This window comes from Schistocerca gregaria, chromosome 2, assembly GCF_023897955.1.
Source record: "Schistocerca gregaria isolate iqSchGreg1 chromosome 2, iqSchGreg1.2, whole genome shotgun sequence".
NCBI lineage: Eukaryota > Metazoa > Arthropoda > Insecta > Orthoptera > Acrididae > Schistocerca > Schistocerca gregaria.
The window spans coordinates 477,426,405-477,449,015 of record NC_064921.1 but is presented as its reverse complement, the minus strand read 5'-3'; the positions used below and the strand labels follow the sequence as shown (position 1 = coordinate 477,449,015).

At 40.5% G+C, this 22,611-nt stretch overlaps 1 protein-coding gene across 5 annotated transcripts in view; it reads right to left on the bottom strand.

Moving 5' to 3' along the window:
• LOC126326927 (trypsin-1-like) overlaps positions 1 to 22,611 on the bottom strand; it is a 195,427-nt gene that overhangs the window by 4,772 nt on the left and 168,044 nt on the right. For 3 of the 5 annotated variants that reach the window (XM_049995812.1, XM_049995811.1, XM_049995810.1), the window contains exons 5-6: positions 21,049 to 21,155; positions 6,608 to 6,795 (exon numbers count right to left, since the gene is read on the bottom strand). In XM_049995812.1, the coding sequence (XP_049851769.1) occupies positions 6,608 to 6,795; positions 21,049 to 21,155 (295 nt within the window). The remainder of the gene's footprint in view (positions 1 to 6,607; positions 6,796 to 21,048; positions 21,156 to 22,611) is intronic. The other 2 variants (XM_049995813.1, XM_049995814.1) reach the window with 1 other exon arrangement.

Sequence of the window (22,611 nt, the reverse complement as noted above, 5' to 3'; positions counted from 1 at the left end):
TTGTAAATTTGACAGTATTAAAACAGGTGTTACAGAAAACAAAAAAAACACGAAAACGGTTCTTTCATATATCCTCTCTACCGAGGTAGAGGCTCATACAGTGGTTAGTAAAACATGAGATATTCAGTAGTAGACAAAAGGATCTTCACAGTGAGACTGAAGTTTGATAGAAGACATCTAACAGTTCTACGAACCCACTCAACGCAGGAAGGAAATAAAGATGAAACAGAAATACAATACGAAGAATTACAGAAACACCTGGATAAAATGAACAATGATTAACTTAGAACTGTTGACATATGCCTGACTTTCTAGAATTCAGGATGCTCCATCCCCATTACATGTGTTGGCGTTCGGGTAAAATACTAGAAGAATGGAGGTGCACTAAAATTATTTAGCTTTTTAAAAAAGGGGAGACTGAGAAATAATGCAACTAATTACAGGGAATCAGTCTTCGGAAAGCTCCTTACAAAATCTACAGCAAAATAATTAATGAAAGGCTTCGAAACATCTCTGATTCGATTTATTAAAACATCAAGCAGGCTTCCATGAAGGAAGAAAAAATGTCGACGATGTTTACACTGTGAAACAAATTATTCTAAAAAGTCTAGAATTCAATTTGGAAGCATACCTAGCATTTGTCGACTATGAAGAAGGATTTCATCGCATCCGCAGAAAAAGACTGTGGTTAATAATGGGGGAAAGAGGTTTCAGCGGGCACCTGATAGAAGCACGTCAAGTTTTCTATAAAAAAAAACCAAAACCAAAATGAATCCTGGCGAAGAGCTGACACCAAGAGTAGACATAAATCAGGTAGTAAGGCAAATCTGTTCAATATCTACATCGACGACCTTGTCAGGTAATGATTGAAGGACACAATACCTCAAGGTATAAAAACTGGGACAGGGGAATTTCTAAATGCATGTTTTTTGCCGACAACCAGATAATCATGTAGGACAGTGAAGACAAAAATATCGGCACGAAGGTTAAACAACATAAGTCCACATTTCAATCTGAAGATATCGACAAGAAAAATAAAAAGTTCAATCTGAAGATATCGACAACAAAAAAAGGTTCAATCTGAAGATATAGACAACAAAAATAGCCCAATAAGGCTAATTTAATCATCATAAACGCAAAAAGAAAATTAGCATTTAGCAATATATATATATATATATATATATATATATATATATATATATATATATATATATATATATATATATATATATACGACAAGAACAACATTACAAGGTAAAACGAGAAAAAAAACCAACTGAAATTTTATAAAGTAATGACACTATCCATAGTGTTATACGGAGCAGAAAGTTGTACATTAAGAACAAAGGACCTAAGACAACTTGAAATATCAGAGATGAAGTTCCTTCCTACGTCAGTGAAAGACTGCACAAAGAGAACATAAAATAAGAAGTAAAAAAAATGTAAATGTCGTGTGACTAGGGCCACCCGTCGGGTAGACCGTTCGCCGGGTGCAAGTCTTTCGATTTGACGCCACTTCGGCGACTTGCGTGTCGATGGGGGTGAAATGATGATGATTAGGACAACACAACACCCAGAGAAAATCTCCGACCCAGCCGACATTCTGTCGCGCTGACCACTCAGCTACCGGGGGTGCAGTCATTAATCCCTTGACAAGCAGCACAATTCAATCATTTTGGAAGAAGTAGTGTGGGAAGGCCGAGGAAGAGATAGTGAGGCAGGAGCAGGTTGTAAAGCGTAATTCTGGATTGGCAGAAGAAGAAGTAGTAGAAAACCAACTACTCGGTCGAGGAGTTCCTTCCGTCCATTGAGGTACCACAAAGTCCTCCTCACTTCCCTTGGGGCAGGGCACAATCTAATGAAGCATCACTTTCTTCTCCGGCGGGAGGACGCTCCACCATGTAGTGCTCTTAACCAAATGTGTTTTATTTCTAATTAAGGGGACAGGGCTTACAAGGGAACTGTGAAACTGTCCAATCGGACATGTAGAAACCTACCCTGAATATATTTTGTGCAGGAGGAATACACTGAGAGGAACGCAATGTGAAAATTTTAGCTTCTAAGACACATTGCAAGACTTTTTTTAATGTTGAAATTTGTCGTATTAGTAGCTCGTCAGGTGGTTGATGAAATGCATACCCTTCCGTAGTTTAGCAGACAGCACATGCGCAACAGAACGGGCACAAATCCCTGGTTGTCACACATCGGTAAACAGATAACTCGAGTCAGTGCGGTTGTAATTTGTCATGCGAATTTCAGTTTCCGTCGATAGTTTCTCTGTCACAATTGTTACTGTCACCTCGAATTTGCTCATTGAAAACGGTATCGCCAAGTTTTAACAATGGAGATGAACCTGTACTAACTTTCTTTGTGATTTCTTGGTACGTGCTGCTAACAGCATCTGCCTCTGAGCAGGTTACAGAGTTTTCACAGCAACGTGGAATCCAATTGGAGAGCGGAATTGGAAGACGTTCTACGTGTCAAATCTCGCATTTGTCAGGAGAATCAAAAGACAGGGTTTCTCTTTCTGTACATAGTCTATTGAATCCTAAAAACTGAGAGGGTAATCAGATACCAGTGGATTATGTTGCCCATTCCATCTCTGCAAAAAATAACGAGACAAATTAGAAAATGAACAAGTACCATAGCACGAAACTTTCAGACTCTAAGTGTCGATAAGAATGTTTTTGTTCCAATTGTCATTAATATAGAGGCACTACGTTTCATTTGTGATAATAGAAATACAGAAATACAGCAGTGATATTGTAACTCATTTCTTTTACAACAGAACGACAACTTTAAATTCATGAAAAAACATTCCTCAGTTTCTTATACAACTCCGAACTCGGGATCAGATGTTGCGAAGTTTTCTGTAAAACTACCTGTGCTGTTGAGGAAATGGCGACGTAGTCAATAAGCTTTTCTATTTTGTAACTGATGGCTAGTCTTTCCGATGAAGTACGGCACAGTATCCGCCATGGTTTTTTCTCTCCTGAAGAAATTGACTTCTTTTTCGTTTTTCTGTTACAGGATACGAATTTTTAATAGCTACGAGTACTTGAGATGGATGAGTATGAGGCACATTGCCGCTACTGCATTTTGAGATCTTACATGCCTACACTGACAATAGCATCTTTAAAATCAAAGGAGTCAGTTGTATGCATTGATGCTTTGGAATTACGCGGAATAGGTTCATAGCTTTAGCTTGCGGAACTCCTGAGGGAAGCGCAGTTTGGCACAAAGACCACACACCTTCTAGTAATGAATGTCTGAAATATTTTTCTACGATCTGACACTTGGAACAAGTTTAGGGACATGTAACAGAGTACCGAGAACACAACAGCGTTTGTGAAAAACGAGTCACTTACAGCGTTTTCCATGTCCAGTCTTCAAATAACGTTTTCAGCCCTCCAAAAGTGAATTATGAAGAACCTGGTATGCAGTCGAACTCATCTACATCTCTTGAAGACCTACGTATGACTTACTTTGCTGGATATCCATTCCAATGGGCTCAACATTTCGTTAGAAATTATGGAACTGTCACAGGAAACAGGAAGTAACTCGAATGATTCTGTGGACTGTGGTTCGAACCATGATTGTTGCGCTAATTAAAGTCCAGAACACAAACAGTTCCTTGCAAGCCCAAAGAAAAAAAGTGCAATAGTAGCTTTCAATTAGAAAGGTTAGGAGAAAACAATTAAACAGTGTGCAAAGCCGGTTCCTTTTCGTAAAATCTGAACATAATTAGTATAAATGGAAGAAAGATTTACACGAAATACGAAATGTACGCCAAAATGAAACTCCGTTGTTATGAGCGATTCTTCGTGCTGCAAAATAAGTAACTTTAATATTTTTAAGGTACTTGCAGTGCCTCATTGCAGCAAAAATTTCGATAGTGCATTCCTTCTGCGTGAGAAACTCCGGGGTGGTTATCCACATGTCGGATTACACCATTCCCTTCTAAGTTCACTATCTGACCTGCCATCTATTTAGTTGATAATGTGATACGATTTGAGCGATTTTTTGAGATGTCTACCATTTTCCCTAACTTATGAGGGAGAAGCTTTTAGTGTGTTATCAGGTTGCCTGGTTCCTCGAGATTTCTCAGAGTGATCAGCAGTTCACATTACCTTGAGTTAAGTTTTTTTGTTGTATGGTTCACTCAGGATTTTGATAACACATTATAAGACAGAAAAGATCAACAGTTTTACATTTGCCATGATGTGGTACGTCATGATAGGTGAAGGTGAGTGAAAATGAGAGAGAATGATTTTAAGCGAAATTATATTTTAGGCATTTTAGTGTTAACTGTTTTAACGACATATTTTGAGAGTATTTCAACAAGGGTGCTAATATCCTCGGTGTTGAGAGCTATAAACACACACAGACACACACACACAAACACCATAAAACTTGCAAAACTTGAACCGCATATGTTGCGAAAACGGAAAGTACAATTGATGTGCAGTTTTGTAGAATGGACTGGTAGTCAGGGGCACGCATTGTAAGTAACTAAACAGATTGTACAAATACTTAAAAAGTGTATTTTTGTGTAAACAAACACTTATTAAACGGAACAATACCCATTGACAGGAACAAACTAAAAGTAGGGTAAATCAGAATGCGAGTGATATTTGTTGCAGAATTCAATTGCGACTCACTTACGAGATATCGTATTTTGAAAAGTTTTCACACCGAGAGTTGTTTGTGCCATTCAACCTGCGTGGTTGCTAGGCACGATGTTGTCTCGTTTCCTCACAGTATGCTTGTGTGTTCCTTGTGCGCATTGCAGCTTGCTACTCAGTTAGTGTGTGAGAGTCCAAGCAGTAGGTCTTGAGGGGCAATGGGATTTACCAATGCAGAAAAAGCCGATGTGCTCATGGTGTGTGGAGAGTGTACGAAAGATGCAGCTCCTTTTTATACGGTGTATGCCGCGAGTTATCCCAATAGAAGTTAAACATCTCTGCAATTGTAACTCTCTTCAACCAGTTGTGTGAAAGTTGTAGTGTAACACCTGGACAATGTAACAAAAGGAAACAATGGAAGAGGAGGAAAACAGTGTTCTTGCTGCTGTTACAGCTGATCCGCTCGTTAGCTCCCGCGCAATCGCACGAGGCAGTAGCACTATCAGGCAAGCGTCCCAACACATACACCATCGAAATAGACTCCACCCGTACACATTCTCTCCATCAAGAGCTGCATGGAAACGATTTTAAGAACCATGTTAACTTCTGTACATGGGAATTAAGACATGATACTCTAGATGTTTCATGTGTCTTGTTTAATGATGAATCCACATTTACCAATCATGGCTAGGTAAACCGCGGAAACATGCACAATTGGTATGTTCTACAGTCTCCCTCCGTCAGGTGGAACGTCATCATCCATGGAGTGTAAATACGTAGTGGGAGATAGTGAACCATCAGCTCACAGGCCCTTTTTGCATAGACAGAACACCGAATACACACCAGCATCGCAGCCTCCCACCAGACTATCTTCCACGGATGCTAGAAGACGTTCTTCTACGCATTAGGAGGAAGTTGTGGTACCAACATCATGGTTTTGCAGCCCTTAGTGCACGAAGTACTACAGCATGTCTTCACGAACTGTTTCCAAAACGTTGTTTTGGACGCAGAGGACCTGTACCCTGGCCGACCCGTTCCCTGGACTTGACATCTGTAGACTTTTATCTGCGGGAAAAGCTACACCAGATCATATTCAACGACGTATTGCTGCAGTCTGCTCGGACATCTCCGCTGAATTGCTAGCACGTGTGCAGCAGTCGTTCCACTAGACTGGAAGCGTGTATTTCCTCTGGAGTGGTAACTTTGAACACGATGTGTGATGGTCAGTTGTCTCGTTACTTATCTGAATCCTCTAACTAGTGTATGCAGTTGTGTCGTTTAATAGTGTGTGCTACCAAAGGTATTGTATAAGTGTCAGTGTGGGAACTTTTCAAAATACGATATCTCTTAAACGAATCGCACTGGAATCGTGCAACAAGCACCACTGGAAATCTAATTTACCATCATTTTAGTTTGTTATTGTCAATAGGCATTGTTCCATTTAAAAGAGTATCTGTTTGCAGAAATATACTCTTTCTAATTATTATTACAATCTGTTGATTGACTGAAAATCTGAGCCCCTGTCTGCCAATCCATTCTTTGAAAACCGCACGTCAGTAGCACTTTCCATTTCCGCAATATTTGCGGTGCAAGTTTTAGATGATTCACCCTGTATATCAGTGATTAACAAGTCACCCTACCTTGTTGTTATTGTTGGTCCTTTAGTTCAGTTAGGATTTGGATAACACATTCTAACACTGAAATACACGCTTTGTCTCATATGTGTAGGACATTGCTTGGCTACTCCCCATCTCGTATCTAATATGCGATGACAGAGAAGGAGAATGTGGGTGCAAATGGGAAACAGTGATTTTAAGCGAAATTATATTTTAGGCGTTATGGAGAGCGCTTACAAGCAAACCCTACACCCTACCATCGTCACAGGCCTTTCGAATTAAAGTAATGCTGGCGACAAAAATTCTGCTTTGCACATCTGATTGCTGACCTCTCGGCTGTACCTGGTCTACGCGCTGAGTACTGACCGTGCATATGGATTTGTCAGGCAGGGCGTCGGTGCAGAGGTGGTTGACGCCGGGCACGTTGCTGGCCAGCGGGATGCACTCCTGCAGGGAGATGATGGGCACCACGGCCCACTGCAGGAGCGAGGGCCACGTCGGCTGGCTGGTGTTGCTTGTGCTGCCCCATCCCACCATCGTCGCGTTAGAGCCAGCTGCGGACACGGTAAGGTGCTCCGTTAAACACACGCAGCAACTGGCAAGAGACGCTAATGGCCTCCGACACGAAATAGGAAAGCACGGATTACAGTCAGTGCAAATGGATACAGTAAAGACTCCAAACTAGCTGTGGGATGCACCGAACACAAAGCAGATAAAGAAACAAGAGACAGCTCCTTGTCGCTCGCATACTTTGCATGAGAGGTGTCAGCGACCGCATAGGTGAGGATCTCAGACGGCGACGATTGGCGTCGTGGGCGGCGAAATGGATGTTAGCTTTGAATGCAACGAAAAGTCACGCACTCGTCATGGTGAGACACCCGGTCCACGAGGCACTTAGGCAGACAGACATCCTGCGTAGAGCCGTGCAATCGAGAAGAACAGTCAAGCACTTGGGTGTCATTCTCGTCACGTGTTCGACATGGTGCCAACACGTCAACGAACTGAGGAGAAAGCGGTGTGGCGGCTGCGTCCGTTTTACCCGATACTAAATCTTTCTTCGACACTACTACAGGTTCTTGGAACTGCCCGTACAAGACGCTATTGCACCCGGTTTTGGACAACGCAGTTGTTATCTGGGGGAACGGGCCAATACACGTATCTGTTGCCTAAAGAAGATGCAATGTGGAGCCCCAAACTCCCTTTGTACCTACTTCGGGATTTCCCTATGGCTCAAATCCATTAGGTAGCAGAAATACCTGATCTCTTACAGAAATTTAGGCAACGGTCGGTGATACACACATAGGTTGCACTCATGACTTCCCTCCCTTATTCACGACTGTTGCAAAATGAAGGCATCCAGCCACAAAAATGAGATTGTAATATCATAAAAACAGCGGTCCCCGTACGAGAGTTAGACGCTAGGAAAGACAGGGAGAAACCAGCAGTCTAGTTTCCCATAAAGAGGACCGCTCCAAAGATGCTCGAAACGTCGGTTTTAGTATGTAGCTATTTCATCTACTAAACGACAAGGCCTAATACAAAAAAATATTCTACCCAAATCCCACAAACTTCCGTACACTCGTCATCGGGTGTGCAGATCGTAAGTACTGTGTAGTGAAAGTGCCGAAACCAGCTATGCACGAGCGTGAGTGAATAAATGAGTCGCAAAATGGAGTAGAGACATCAGGGCCACCTATTCCACCCTGAAATTTATCTTCCTTTTCAACATAATCCCCCTGTGAACTTACACACGCATCGCATCGTTCGGCAAGGCGCTAACCAGGAAGTCCAGGATGCTCCTTGTTTGTGACTTTTTTCGTTCTTTGTTAGATTCATGTATCCATTTAAATACAAATTTCTATTAAATACAGTTCTAATCATACATGGGAACAATTTCGCTACGGATGTTCTCTGTAGACAGTCCCTCGGCTCACATAAATCGCCTTCTTGCAGTCGGGTACGCACTCAGAGCACACCTGCCTCCTTGCTTGGTCCGGCTACAGATAATTAACTATTGGCCGCGAAATACTGTGTATCCGCTGCGCTCCTCACATCTGCTGCAACCTTCTAGATAAACAAAGTCCGGTATTCTGGCGTCTGCGACTTATTTGCTGACTCATCCTCGTAACTCTATATCGGACTCATTGGAAGAGAGTGTTTACGAATTGCAGTGTTGACTATCCTAATAAAACGATTTCTGAACAAATGTTGAGTCATAATTACAACTCAACATTTCGATTACTCCTTCCCTTATCAAGAATTTTTGATGTCGCATGTTAATTAAAGTGTAAAGCTATTTATTTGTAATCTAGTCAACATCAATCAGGGTGGGCCACTAGGAAGTCTGGTTTCGAAGGCTCTCCAAAACTGCTATGCTTTCTTTTAGCTGGTGAGTTGCTGTTCCCCTCATGGCGACAGTTGCGCAAAGTCACGGTGCTCATCCTTACCTAACGCGGCTCAGCTTGTACCGAAAGATTTCTAAGTATTGAGTAGTTTGATACTAGCCTCCATCTCCTCCTGTACAAAGTTCATCTTTGCATCACTGAACACGTACACAAACGGGTTAGTACGCTGAATTTGTCTTCGGAAGAGTGGCGTTACAGATCTCTCTCTCCAGCCACCCTAAAATCGCTTAGTGCAAATGCCGGGATGATTCCTTTCAAGAGTCAACGGCCAACTTTCTTCCCCCAGTCTGAGCTTTTACTCCGTCTCTAACGTCCTCGTGGTCGATGGTACGTTAAACACTCATCGTCCTTTCTCCCTGTATACTTGCTACAGACAACATACTCAACATTTTCTCTCCTGTATTCCGGCGTTTGACTCAATCAATAATTTACCTATCTGCTACTTCGTCTGAAGCCAACATAGCTATTCACAAACATCTTAACAGTCGTACCATTAACTTATCTCTTTTGAAACACAGGTAGACTTCTTTCTGCCACTTGTTTGTTTCGTACTATGCGTATTAATTTCTAACGCCTCTCTGCTGCACCGCACTTCTTCATCTCTGATTTTCATGTCTAGGCAGTTTTGTGCTCCAGATGCACAGTTTCAGGAGGACCTTCTTGAATTTCATTTGAAAGCAGTATAATTCTTAACATGATTGAATTCTTCGCATGCAAAAGTCTTCGCATGCACAAATGTCCCTGTCACACTTCCGAATCTTCACCTAAATTCGAATGTAAGAAATAAGCCAAACAATTTGGCCCCAAAATCTTTCAATAGGATTAACACTTTTATTCAACTTTAATTCCTTTTGTTGATATTTTGTGTTCTTTAGACAACTGGAACAGTAATGTCGGCTATCAATGAGTTTTGCTTCCTGAATGACAGTTGTAAAATATAATTGCAGTTCAATATGAGTGTTAAGTTCCCTTAAATTTAATATGGTCACAAACTTTTAGTTAACAGATTACCGGTTTCGGTCTTTAATGAGCATCATCAGATCTGCAGCAAAAATGGGAAAAATATAAAAACACTCGTAAACTGTATACAGCTTAAGAACAATACATAACCCATAATGAAAAGTAGTACTGACAAAATTTACATTTGTGCGCTTTAAATATGAAGAGGCATACCTGTTCCATAAAAACGAAGTCCTAATGTTAGCTAAAAGTTTGTGACCATATACGTAAATTAAAGGTAACTTATTACATGTACGGGTCACTGTTCTTTCGCGACGATGTCGCAGCTTGCAATATGAGTATATTCAAAGCTAAATAAAAGTAATTATGATACATGTGCATTGCATTCTGAAAGTGGCGCACCTTCTTGTAATTTCCTCATTTTGATTTTTACTGGAGCATTTAATGTGTTTTTCTTGACTTAATTCTTTCTGACACCCTGAAGGTCATATTTTAATGCATTTGTTTTACTTGATTGTCCACATTGGACCACTTGAGTCATTTCATGTTCACTTTCTCTTTGAAGATTGGGCTACTTGCTTCTTGGCTCAGCCCAGTAGTTTATCATTCGTTAGGAACGCAATTTTCTTAACTCTACCGGTCTTCTGTACTTCATTTCTGCTGAAAATTTATGATTCATAAATAGAGAGTTAATTTTGTTTCTGTTCACTGCATCAGTAAGTCTAAGTCCGATTACTTAGAGATCTTGCTGAATTTCTTTTACCAATTGTCCTCCTGTCTTCCTTCCGAGATTTCTCATCACTAGTTGTTTTAAAATCCTGTTGGCAGGCAGTCGTAAGACATGAAACAAATATGAGATTCTTTTCTTCTTGATTGTGCTGGTGATTGGGACAATCTCACAATAGACAGTTTCATTGTGGAGGGTTCTCCAGACTCCACCAATCTGGTATTTTTTTATTGATGCATGTTCTGATAATTCTTCGTTCAATCTTGAGGAGTTGATCGTTTCTTCTTTCGTTTTTAATTTGGAACAGAGACTCACAAGCATAAGTTGCTTCCGGTAGAGTTGCAGTTTTGTAATGTTGGGTCGTAGTTTCTACTGACAGGAATTTCTAATGTATGTTGACCAGGTTAGAAACTGTGCTGTTCTTTTCATTTTCTTGGTGCTATTTATCCAGGTGTCTTTCTCACACACGTTGTGCAAAATAATTTCTCTAAGATATTTAAATTGAAGAACTATGTTAATTGCTTGATCTTTTATGAAGATTTTATCTATGCAAAGAGGTTTCACGGGCATGATTTCAGTTTTCTCAAACGATGTTTGTAATCCTATTTTTGATTCAATTTTCTAGAGACTTGTAATCTGAGCACGAACTCCTTCCATGTCTAGGGCTAAGAGAGCTAAATCGTCAGCAAACCCAAGGCAGTTTGCTCTTATTGCTGGTTTTCCTCCAATTTTGATTTTACATGGACTTTCTTTTTGTCAGATTGTCATGATGTAATCGAGGGCCACATTTAAGAGCAAAGGGGACAATTCATCACCTTGTCTGAGTCCTGTTTTTATTGTGAAAGGTTTTGATATTTCTCCTCTAACCTCGACCTTTGAATTTGTGTTAGTACAAGTTAGCTGAATGAGTCTTGCTAGTTTGGTATGGAGGCCACTTGCTCAAAGGATTTTTAGACGTTTGGGTCTATGTACACCATCATATGCTTTTTTCAAATCTATGAATGAGATTAATAATTGTTTATTTCTATACTTGTAATACTCCAAAATTAGTTTCAGGCTAAGAATTTCGTCTGAGCAGCTTCTGTATGGTGGAAATCCTCCTTGATGTATTCCAAGTTGTGGTTTCAGAATGTTTTTGATTCTATTGCAAATTATGTGCAATCGAGGAGGGTTATTCCTCTGTAATTATCTGGGTTGGTTCTATCTCTTTTTTTTAAGTAATGGATGGATTATTTTGAGGTCCATTATTAATTAAGAAATAATTAATTTTCTATGTTTTGATAAACCACCATTCAAAATGTATTATTACAGTGTTTGCAATTCAACTGATAAAATAACTTAATTAAAGATTAACAGCAGCACGGGATTAGCCGAGCGGTCTAAGGCGCTGCAGTCATGGACTGTGCGGCTGGTCCCGGCGGAGGTTCGAGTCCTCCCTCGGGCATGGGTGTGTGTATTTATCCTTAGGATAATTTAGGTTAAGTAGTGTGTAAGCTTAGGGACTGATGATCTTAGCAGTCCCATAAGATTTCGCACACATTTGTACGTTTTTGAAAGATTAACACTAGCTTTGATTGCGGTTATAATGGTTGCTTACCATACTCGAAAAGTCTCCGATATATGTTGTATCTTGCTAAGAGTCATTTCCATACTATTTACTTACATAATGGGAAGTCTGTTGATAAAAATTCATCTTCGGTAATTCTATCTTACTTACGCACCAGCTGCGCGGTTTCTCTAACAAACTGTTTCAGTTTACACGGACTAAATAAGAATCTGGATGCTGAGCAGCTGCTCAGCACACTTACTACCCACTTTAGTAGCTGTTCCTAACGCATAAAATATTAAGCTACTGTTGCATGGCTTCATATATAAATTCTCCTGAAGCTTAACCTTTTTGACATTTATCATGGTAACTACTTGAAGAAAGCTATGTTTTCAACTTCCAAATGTCAAACAACGCGTAGCCGGAGTTTTCACGTGATCAATAACAAATTCCGAGCACCTAATCTGGAGAAGAATTATATTTACTGAGCATCCAGCCGAATAAGTTAGCGAAAAAACTGAGAAGTGTGAATAGAATCCACTTTCAGCCTTTTCCCCGACTCAGTCAGTCTTAACGAAAACATTGATTTCTCTCACGACCTCTTTCGAATGGAACTGTGAAGATTTTAAATTAAAAATTTTGTAAGCGACCCATCAGTATGTGGGTATCCACATACTGCTTTTTAATGGTTCGGTGTATTGCTAGTTTACCCAAAAATAACGTCCCGTTCCACTGGTAAGTATCACGCTAAAGATGTTACAGTCGGGATCTAGCCACACTTACTTGCAGCATATACGGCGGTTGGCTTACAAATATTATCGTGTTGTCTGTCTCAGGCATTATGGTCGTACACTGCAATTTGATTGGCGCATGCACACAAAGACTGAGTGTATTCGTACACACAAGGTAAAGTTACAAGGGTTGCACAAAAATATGGAAACACCAAAAATACAACTTATTACCACGTGTAATATGGCACAGGAAATTTGTTGGTATCCAAAATAGCTTCTAGTCGTTTCAGAATGAATAAATGCAGGTCCTGTATGGTTTTGAAGGGAATCTTATACCATTATTTCTGTAAAACAGTGGCAACTCCAGGTAGCAATGGTGGAGGTGGGTGATCATGCACCCTTCTCTGCAAAGTATACCGCAAAGGCTCAATAACATTGAGGTTCCGTGACTGTGGTGCGCAGGGGAAATGCAACAATTCATCCTCGTGCTCGTAAATCCAGTCCTAGACGATACGAGCTTTGTGGATAGACGCCCTGTCGCCTTGGAAAACAACCTCACGATTGGGGAGGAAACATTGTACCAGGGGATGGACCTGATCAGCCAAAATGATCACTTAATCCTTGGCAGTAATGGAATCTTTGCTGAGTAATCATGGGGCCCGTGGAATACCACAACACCGGTGCCCAAATCATCACTGAACCACCGCTACGTTTTCACTCTTGGGACGTAAACTCTGTCAGAAGTTGGAAACAGTGTGAAACAACAATCATACAACGAAATAAATTTCTTCCATTGCTCTTTAGTTGGGGTATTATGGATTCGGCACCACGTTTTCCTGTTACGAGAATTTTCATCCCTAATGAGAGACTTTGAATTCCGGATCGTCGTGCAGTTCCTTGCTTATGCAATTCCCTTCGTGTTCTATTGGTGCTGACAGGATTCTAGATTGCGACATTCAGTTCTGGAGTGACTTGTGTAGCTGTCGTCCTCTTATTTTTCGTCACAGTCCTCTTCAATAACCGTCTGTCACGATCACTCAGCTCACCCTTTCGTCCGCATTGTGACTTAGTGGATGACGTTTTCCCGCTTTCCCTGTAGGCGGTGTAAATCACTGACACAGTGCCTACTGAACACCAGACATTTCCGCTCCCTTGGTTCCTAGAGCACCTACGATACGAGCACCGACAATTTGCCTATATTCGAATCCACTTAGCTCCGACATAATGTACTCACAAAACTTTTTTTCACCATGGCTGACACTTGCAACGTATCGAGGACATTGCACGGGTGCCGCACGTTCTGAAATACAAGAGCGCAACTCGCTTTTGGCATCTGCATTTATGTTCCAGCATGCATCTTTCGCTGTATTTCTATATCTTTGACCAACCCCTCTACGACCCACAATTTAACATTCTCAGTCCTTATTTAGCATATATGCTACGTTCAACTTTTATTTTCTCATAGCTCGGGCAATAAACTAAATTTGTTGCCCCCCATTGTACACTTTACACCTTGTGCATTCTGTGTATTACTTGATTTCGTTCCTGCAAGCTCCCTGTAAGTTTGAGCATCTACTTGAAGAAACCTGTTTATCTCAGCGTCAGCATGGCTACGAGAAGTAAAGGTAAATTTCTGTTTGTTTTAGTAATTTTGAGTTATAATGTGTTTACAATATGCTAATACAGCCTACACTATCAAATAATTGGCATATAACTTTTATTTGTATAGATAGCGAGTTTATAAGATATTTCCGGTTTCGATTGTGTTAGCAATCATCTTCAGATCTAAAATCGTAAGAAAAAATATTATTCTTAAAAAGTTCTATCTACTTACAATACTTAGAATATGAAATGCAACGAAAGTAACAAAGAACATACCATAAAATACTGTTACAGAGTGGAACACGTCACATGTTGTATATTTAAGGACTGAGTTATAAAACTACTGTTTGTGATGCTGCTATTTAAGATACAAAAAGGCATGCATCAGATATAGGGAACCACTGCATAGACAATTACATACTAAAATTTATCATCTTAAAACAAAGTTAAAAATGTATACAAAAGAATGTTGGTGGGTTCAAGAGCTTAACAAGCGAAAATAATCAAATATAGGTAGAGCATATAGGAGTAAAACAACATTTCAAATGAGTAGACGGTTAACTGATAGTGGAGGGTGTTCCTTAGTAAATTACGAAATAATTTAAAAAATAAAATACAAGCTACGTCGAAATAAAGATGGGCCGTGAAGAAGTTCAGGTTAGTAAGTTATGAAATAATTTAACAAATAAAAAACAAAATACAGAAGGGCAGAGAGAGTGCGTTGTGCCTCGGATAAGTCCCTTGCTGCCACCAAGGTCGCCTTCTTCCGCCGCAGTGTCTCTTCTTGTTGCCGTCAGTCGCCGATGCACTGTGAACGAGTAGAGGATGACCCATCCGGAAGCAATCTGGCCAACTTTCCGTATTCACAGTTCATGGTATAATCTTAGTCACTTTCCTTGAATTTCATATTTTGATTGTTGTAAGTAGGTAGAACTTTTTAAGAACAATATTTTTTCTGTTTATTTTATGTCTGAAGATCATTTCTATTACAATCGAAACCGAAAGTATCTTATAAACATGCAGTCTAGACAAACAAAAAATATACTTAAAAAATCAAGATCTCTATTCCACATTATAATGGTTCAGATGGCTCTAAGCACTATGGGACTTAACATTTGAAGTCATAAGTCCCCTAGACTTAGAACTACTTAAACCTAACTAACCTAAGGACACACACATCCATGCCCGAGGCAGGATTCGAACCTGCGACCGTAGAAGCGCTCTGCCACAGAAGCCGTCTTGTTACACATTCTTGACCATGCCATTATTTCATGACAACAATAATGCGATACAGTTTTTTCGAAGTAGCACTGGGTCTGCATTTGTGAACATCCTATACATCCACAGCCAGAAGAGAGAACGCAAGAGGAAGAAGAGAAGAGGAAGAGGAAGAATATGATAACAAAGGTGATGTAGTTCCAATGAGGAAGCGTTACAGAACATCAGAGCCTGGTCCATCACCAACAGAAAAAGAAGTTCTATTTCATGTATCTCACTGAGATGAATAATACCCAGAAAAGTCGTTTCAGATGTGGGTTGTCTGGATGTAACAGCTTCACATTTACGCAGCGCACTAAATGCTAAATAAAAGTGCGTTTCACAGAAATAAAAGGAAGTATATTTTGCAATTCCATGAACTAGTTGCTGAATTATGAAAAATTTTCCGTTTATGTTTCCACATACAATAATAAAATTTGTGATAATTAACATAAATATATTTATGTATTCTAGTTTTCATTATATAAACAAAATCCATCAAAGCAATCCTTGGAAACATTTTATTTCTAGCATAAACACGTATTTGAGTTCTAATGTAGAATATTTGCTATGTGCACTAATGTTCTGTTGAATCACGCCAGTTTTTTTTTAATTTAATATTAATATTATAGTAATATTTTGTCCCACAAGAACGTACTGACCACCAACATAAACTTTTGATTCACAAAATCGAAGCTCGGTGTCTAAGAATGTCAAAGGCAAATTAATATATTTATCGAATAAAGACAGTTGTTGTGGTTGTCTCCCCATACTTAAAGAGACGGTTACTGCCTGTCCGTGCAGAATGCTCCGCTTCATTGTTGCTATTTTAGATGATTATGAAAATGTTCATGAACATCAGATCTTTACTACGTACAATGAGCAGTCACTGAACACTATGGACGTCACTTTCGAGTAAATCTATAGTCTACTCCATTATTAATCCCGTTATTTCAGGCTACAGTCAATTGTTTCGGGTCGTCGGGTGCGTAGTGTTTCGTTCTACATTAAATTTCTCCCGTTATACATTAGGTACGGGACATCCCGCAGAAGCAAACATAGATGCAATATTAACCCTTGCTTCTACGCCTCACTTGATACAAAACAGACGTAACTGCCGTCCGTCTACGCGTTCTACCCCGACGTCGGATAAACGTGGTCACTCCATACATGTTTGGGCACAGGCAACTATTTACTACTTGACTCGACGCACAATTCATTGCCAGCTATCGGCTCGTTGGGGAGACGGGGAGGGGGTATCAATATAAGACGCTTACGATTAGTTAACCAGTACTTAATCACCAGAATGTTCTTAAATCGTATATACTGTAATTAATTATCGTAATTCTTTATTACATTAGAAATTTCGTCTGTTTTGAAATACAAAGGAAAAGTACTACTGCTTCAGGGAAAGCCTGCCCTCCTCCCCCCTCCACCCCCAGATTTGTAATATGGTTCAAAATATTCACTGCCAGCTAGATACAGTTTACGTGTCCGTAAAGCACAACATTGTGGGCTTATCAGTTCGGTAGAGAAGTTTCATAATGTTCACTCTACAGTGAATGTAATGTCATAAACGTCATTGTGTTGAAGGAACATAAGTGATTTATATACTTTATTTTCGTTTTGTGGCGGGTTCAGGTGTTCCTTAAATTTGTAAAGGTGAACAACAGAAACGCCGGTGTGAGGGTTATTAAAGATCCGTGTTATTTACAAGGACAATCGTATCTCCGTATTAAGAAACGAACATTAATATTTTCCTTCATGAGATCTGTGACTCAAATCTTTCTAGCAACAGGAAAATATTGGACCCCGGTAAGTGCATATTGCATATTTTTTTCATAGAACACAACCAGAGAATCACTATACATAGCCAAAATATTCCGACAAAAATCGAAATAGTAATAATAATTAATTCTATTAAATTCTTCCTTTGGGTGACCACATCGTCCGTAGTTGTACTATTATTGAAGTTATTTTAATTCCGTCCTTGCAACTACAAGAAAAAGCGTCACCAAAGACATTCCGTTTTATTGAAATAAAACATCATGAGTGATGCATAATGAAAGATATTTACAATTGGCTTGCTTTCTAGACAGAAAGAAAGTTCATTAAAGAAATGTTGATATTACTTGCGTACTTTATGCCAGATTTTCGCTCACATCAGGAAACGTCGTCTGCTTGCACTTTTGGAGTATGGTATCGATTGTCAGTAGTAATTCTGGCCTAATCGCACATTGCTTTGCAAAACGATCCATTTTTATATGACACACACCACAGTGTTGCACCACTACTGTTTGTATCTTTCTGGCTAAATATGTCTCGTAAGTTTTAAGTCAGTGTAATCAAATTTATCACTACTTTTCCTTTAATCTACAACTGTTCTCTTCCTCTGTGTTTCGTCATTTAATTATGTTTATATGTTCTTTTTATTTAATGTGTATGATAAATGGAAGTGTAGTGCCGAAGTTGAAGATCTAATGATAAGTAGTGGGATGGTGATGAAAGGGGGAGAAAAGGGGTCGGGGGGCGCGATGGAAATGAAAGAGGGAGAAGAGGAGGGGCGACAAAACTGAGTGAAGAATAACACAAAGTAGAGGAAATGAGAGCGTTTTGAAGAAAAAGGGGTGAGAAGGAAGAGGTGAAATTAAAGGGCAAGGGGAGGTGGAGTGAGAGAGAGTGAGTCATAAGAAAGGAAACCAATCGTCTTTATTCTTCGATTTCCTACTCTTATCCGGTCATTGAGTAACTGTATGTTGCGGGTAAATGCTTCTCCGATTATGACACATGTAAATTTTGAAAAGAGAGGAACTGTGTGTTTACAGATATTTCTGACGTTCATATGTTTTTCTGTTGTGCTTGGTCTATGGCGGTCAAAATGGTTCAAATGCCTCTGAGTACTATGGGACTTAACTTCTGAGGTCATCAGTCCCCTAACCAACCTAAAGACATCACACACATCCATGCCCGAGGCAGGATTCAAACCTGCGACCGTACCGTTCGCGCTGTTCGAGACTGTAGCGTCTAGAACCGCTCGGCCACTTCGGCCGGCCTATGGCGTTCCTGCTTATGTATGTTTGTAAATGTTGAGCATTTTATTCTGCATTTCCGTGTCCTGATGTGTTCTTTATATCTTGCGTCAAATGTTCTACCAGTCATCCCAAAGTAGATTGTTTCAGTCTCTGCAACTGAGCTGGTAGGTATCAGATTGTCGGGTTTTGGTTTACTTTGGGATGTGTTCCTGTACCGAGTAATTCGTTTATAGGCAATGTTTATACCCTGTTTTTCGAATATGTTACCTATTTTTCATGTTAGTTTATTGTGGTAGGTCACTGTATGTCATTTATTGTGATGGTGCTGTTTGTATATGTTGGTGAGATTTCGTTTGTTTATTTCACCATTTGTGTCTTTAATTTTTTGTTAAACAGTATGCAAAAATATTATTCAGCTTTCTGTATTCTTTCCTTAGAGCTGTTCCGCTGTGCACTGTGCATCTGCTTTTCTTTTGCGTAAGTAGTAGGTGGCGACTTGGTGACTGCGTGAATGAGTGTTTGGCCAGACATATTGAATTCGTTCGTTAAGTGGTCTTAGGATTACTTTTTTTCACAACTAACACACATCAATTCCGGCAGCGTTCTGAGTACATAAAATCACAGTTAGCACTGAGGTTCAGATAGCACGTTAAGTCCGCAAGATCCCGACACGACTGAAAGGATGTGTCGAACTGCTACGAGGTCGGGGAAGACCGCAGGCATGCCGTCACCAATAGGACTACGTCCGGTAAGCGCTGTAGACCTCGGGTAGCTGATTTACTTTAAGTAAGATGCCAAAGCTTGTTTTGAAAATTTAAACAGCCATGAGCCGAACTACATTGAGGCAGCCATAATAGACTTCGAAATAAAGTCGTTCCAGGTAACCGAAAGATGTTTTATTAGCACATCCTCTGCTAACTGGAATTTGTGTTGCTTCCTGTAGTTTTGAGCTCCGATCGCCACAGACGTAGTCACAGGTCATAACACTACAACAAACGACGATAAAGCTAAGATTGGTTCCATTCCACGCTGGTTGCCTGGCACAGCAACATGTATGAATTTCTTGAACTAAGACAGGCTTGGTTGGAAGTTGTTTTGTCTATTTATTGGCAATAACACGTTTCGCCCTTGTGGGGCATCCTGAGATCGACCTAGGAGGTGTAAAATAACACTGATAGGCGTATCTACATTAAAAACAGGGGGATAGGTGAGGTATGATGCAAAGTTCGGGGACGTGTAGCCGTCTCTACGACTAATAATAACCGTGAACTTACGCAAGAGTAATGTGGGTAGCAAACGTCCGTCTTTTAATGCCAGCGTGTGGCATTAAGATAAAAATTGTAAAGAAACATCATCCTATAGTCATTACACAAATAAAAGCATAAGGATCGTGAAACGGGGAATAAAATGCCAAAGTATAATTGCAATGTCAACTAGAAAGAGGAACTATTCCAAACGAAATAAATATTTAAAAGAGCGCACACAAACGGAGCCAATGGCGTTCCGGCGTACACCGCATGAAGAGGAGCGCACAGCAGACGAAATGTAAATGTAATGCGTATATTTTATCCATAATGGACGCAGGTGAACTCCTTGACTGTTCCTGCATAGGGTGTAGAATAATAACAGCCACCAGTCAGTCTCATGTATAGTTTTATTGTTAGGCAGATTTTAACAGTTTGATATTTTATATGGATCCTTTTACTCCTTTAAAACCATTGCACTTATTTTATTTTCATTTAACTTGAATAATTTTGCCATTGGCGTAATTTATTGTTTCCCGCATGGTCTATGTAATTCAGTTGTGCAAACGAGTTTCTTATGAACGTTGGTTGGGTAATCAACCCTATCTACTCTTAAGTTCTGTTACTACGGTTGTATAATCTTGTCTTTACGGCTCTATATTAATGTGGCAGGCTGCGAGGTGTGACGTGTATTGTGTTGTCAACCGCATTATATTTACATTGCGTTCACTGTATGCAACTCCCCGTGCTGTGTACACCGGAATGCGGTTGCCTCCGTGTTATATACGCTCTTTTAAATATTTTTCTTCGTTTGGCATAGTTCCTCTTTCCACTAGATATTGTAGTTTTACTTTCGCATTTTTCCTGATTTCAGGTCCCTTATGCTTTTATTTGCCTAATGAGGATAGGCTCATGTTTCCTTGAATTTTTATCTTAGTGTCATACGCTGGCATTAAAGGACGGATGTTGGCTCCCACATTTCTTCTTACATAAGTTCACAGTTATTGTTATTTGTAGAGACAGCTACATGGCCCGGAACTTTGCGTCATGCTACACCCATCCCCCCGTTTTTAATGTAGCTATGCCTCACAGTGTTATTTTATACCCCTAGGTTAATCTGAGGAAGCCCCACAAAGGCGAAACGTGCCATTGCCAATAAATAGATCAAAAAAATCTGCAACCAAGAGTGTCTTATTTCAAGATGACAAAACTGTCTATTGAGATGCATTGAAGTAATATTAATTTAGCTTAAGTGTAACTCAAAGAGATAAGCTATCTCAGAGCAATCTCACAAGTCACGCACCTTCAGGGGTGGAGTTGTACTCTGGGAGCGATATGGCGCTGACGTTGACGTTGAACTCCAGCGAAGAGTTCAGCCGCAGGAGCGCCGTATCGTTGTACAAGCCACCACTGCAAAAATAGAAGAGAAGGAACAATTACTTAGCAATCACATAATACAGAACGTGTGAAAGGGTGCCACTGATTTCAAGTACACTGCTGGTGACTAGCACTCCAGTGTAACTGCAGAAAACGGCGGGAGTAACGCCATCTCTATAAGGAAAGATTCTGGAGGGGGATCCTCCCTCACAAATCGCATGAGTTTGTCGATTCTTTGTGAGACCATCATATTACGCCTCGTGGAAGAAGAAGAAGAAGAAGAAGAAGAAGAAGAAACGTCTGTCACCAGTGGCTGGAATCGACCGTGTCAGGACTGTGGACAATCGAGATTGCACTTCGTCTTTCTGCGACATATCTATTCGTGTTGTTTCGGACCCCACGACTGCCATGCAGATATGGGATCAAGAGGGTAACACTCAGTGCCATGCAGGACGACAGCGTCCCTGCGCTGCTTGCGCCTGAGAGAACAGTCACTAGAAGAAGTCTCCTAAGTTTCTCATTAGTGATTACGAGCCTGGCGGTGCACAGCGACCGAGGCGGCAGATCCAACAGGTAGCAGTCTCGAAGGTGGAAGTCCTCTTGGCGTGCAGTAGCAGCACAGCCTTGTAGCTGGTGTACTCATACATAAAGATCGACACCAAGACTCGCGAGCCTGAGTATTTGTCATTGCTTGTCCGAGCCGATGACGTTATGTCTGGTCAGCGATGACCGAATGGCGCCTACTTTTCGGGGCTCATCAGCAGTTTCCACTATCGCTTTGTTTTGTAATAATGGCTTTCAGTGTTTCAGATTGTAGCCTTTCCGCCATATCAGCAGACTGATAGGTGTTCTGAAATTTTTAGTCTCTTTCTTACGAAATCAAGCCGTGCTTTTAGAATGACGTGATGTCTTCTCCTCAGTGAGGTCATATTGCTGAGTTTACAATTCAAGTCTCCCACTCATCCGAAGTTAAATAATGTTTTCCATATTTGTTCTGCTTCCCGCAACGTCGGCGTTCTCTATGTTTGTGTTTTTGATTGCGATATTTGTCCATAGTACATTTCTGCTGTGCAATATATATCTGACATAGAACGACATACCCATCCAAACTCAGTGCAGCTCGGTGCCCATCTGAGTTAGGGCTGTTCTTGCTGACAACAATCCAACAGATCAGGTAGAAACTTAGTCAAAGAATGAATTTTCACTCTCCAGTGGAGTGTTCGCTGATATGAAACTCCCTGGCAGATTAAAAATGTGTGCCGGAATAGGACTCGAACTCGCGCACTTTGCCTTTCACGGGCGACTGCTCTACGAAGGAAGAAGATGGCGGATAAGGTACTGGCGGAAGTAAAGCTGTTACGACGCGTCGTAAGTCGTACTAGGGTGGCTTATTTGGTAGAACACTTGCCTGCGAAAGGAGGGAGACCCACGTTTGAGCCCTCGGCTGGCACACAGTTTTAATCCGCCAGGAGCTTTCAAATATAGTTAT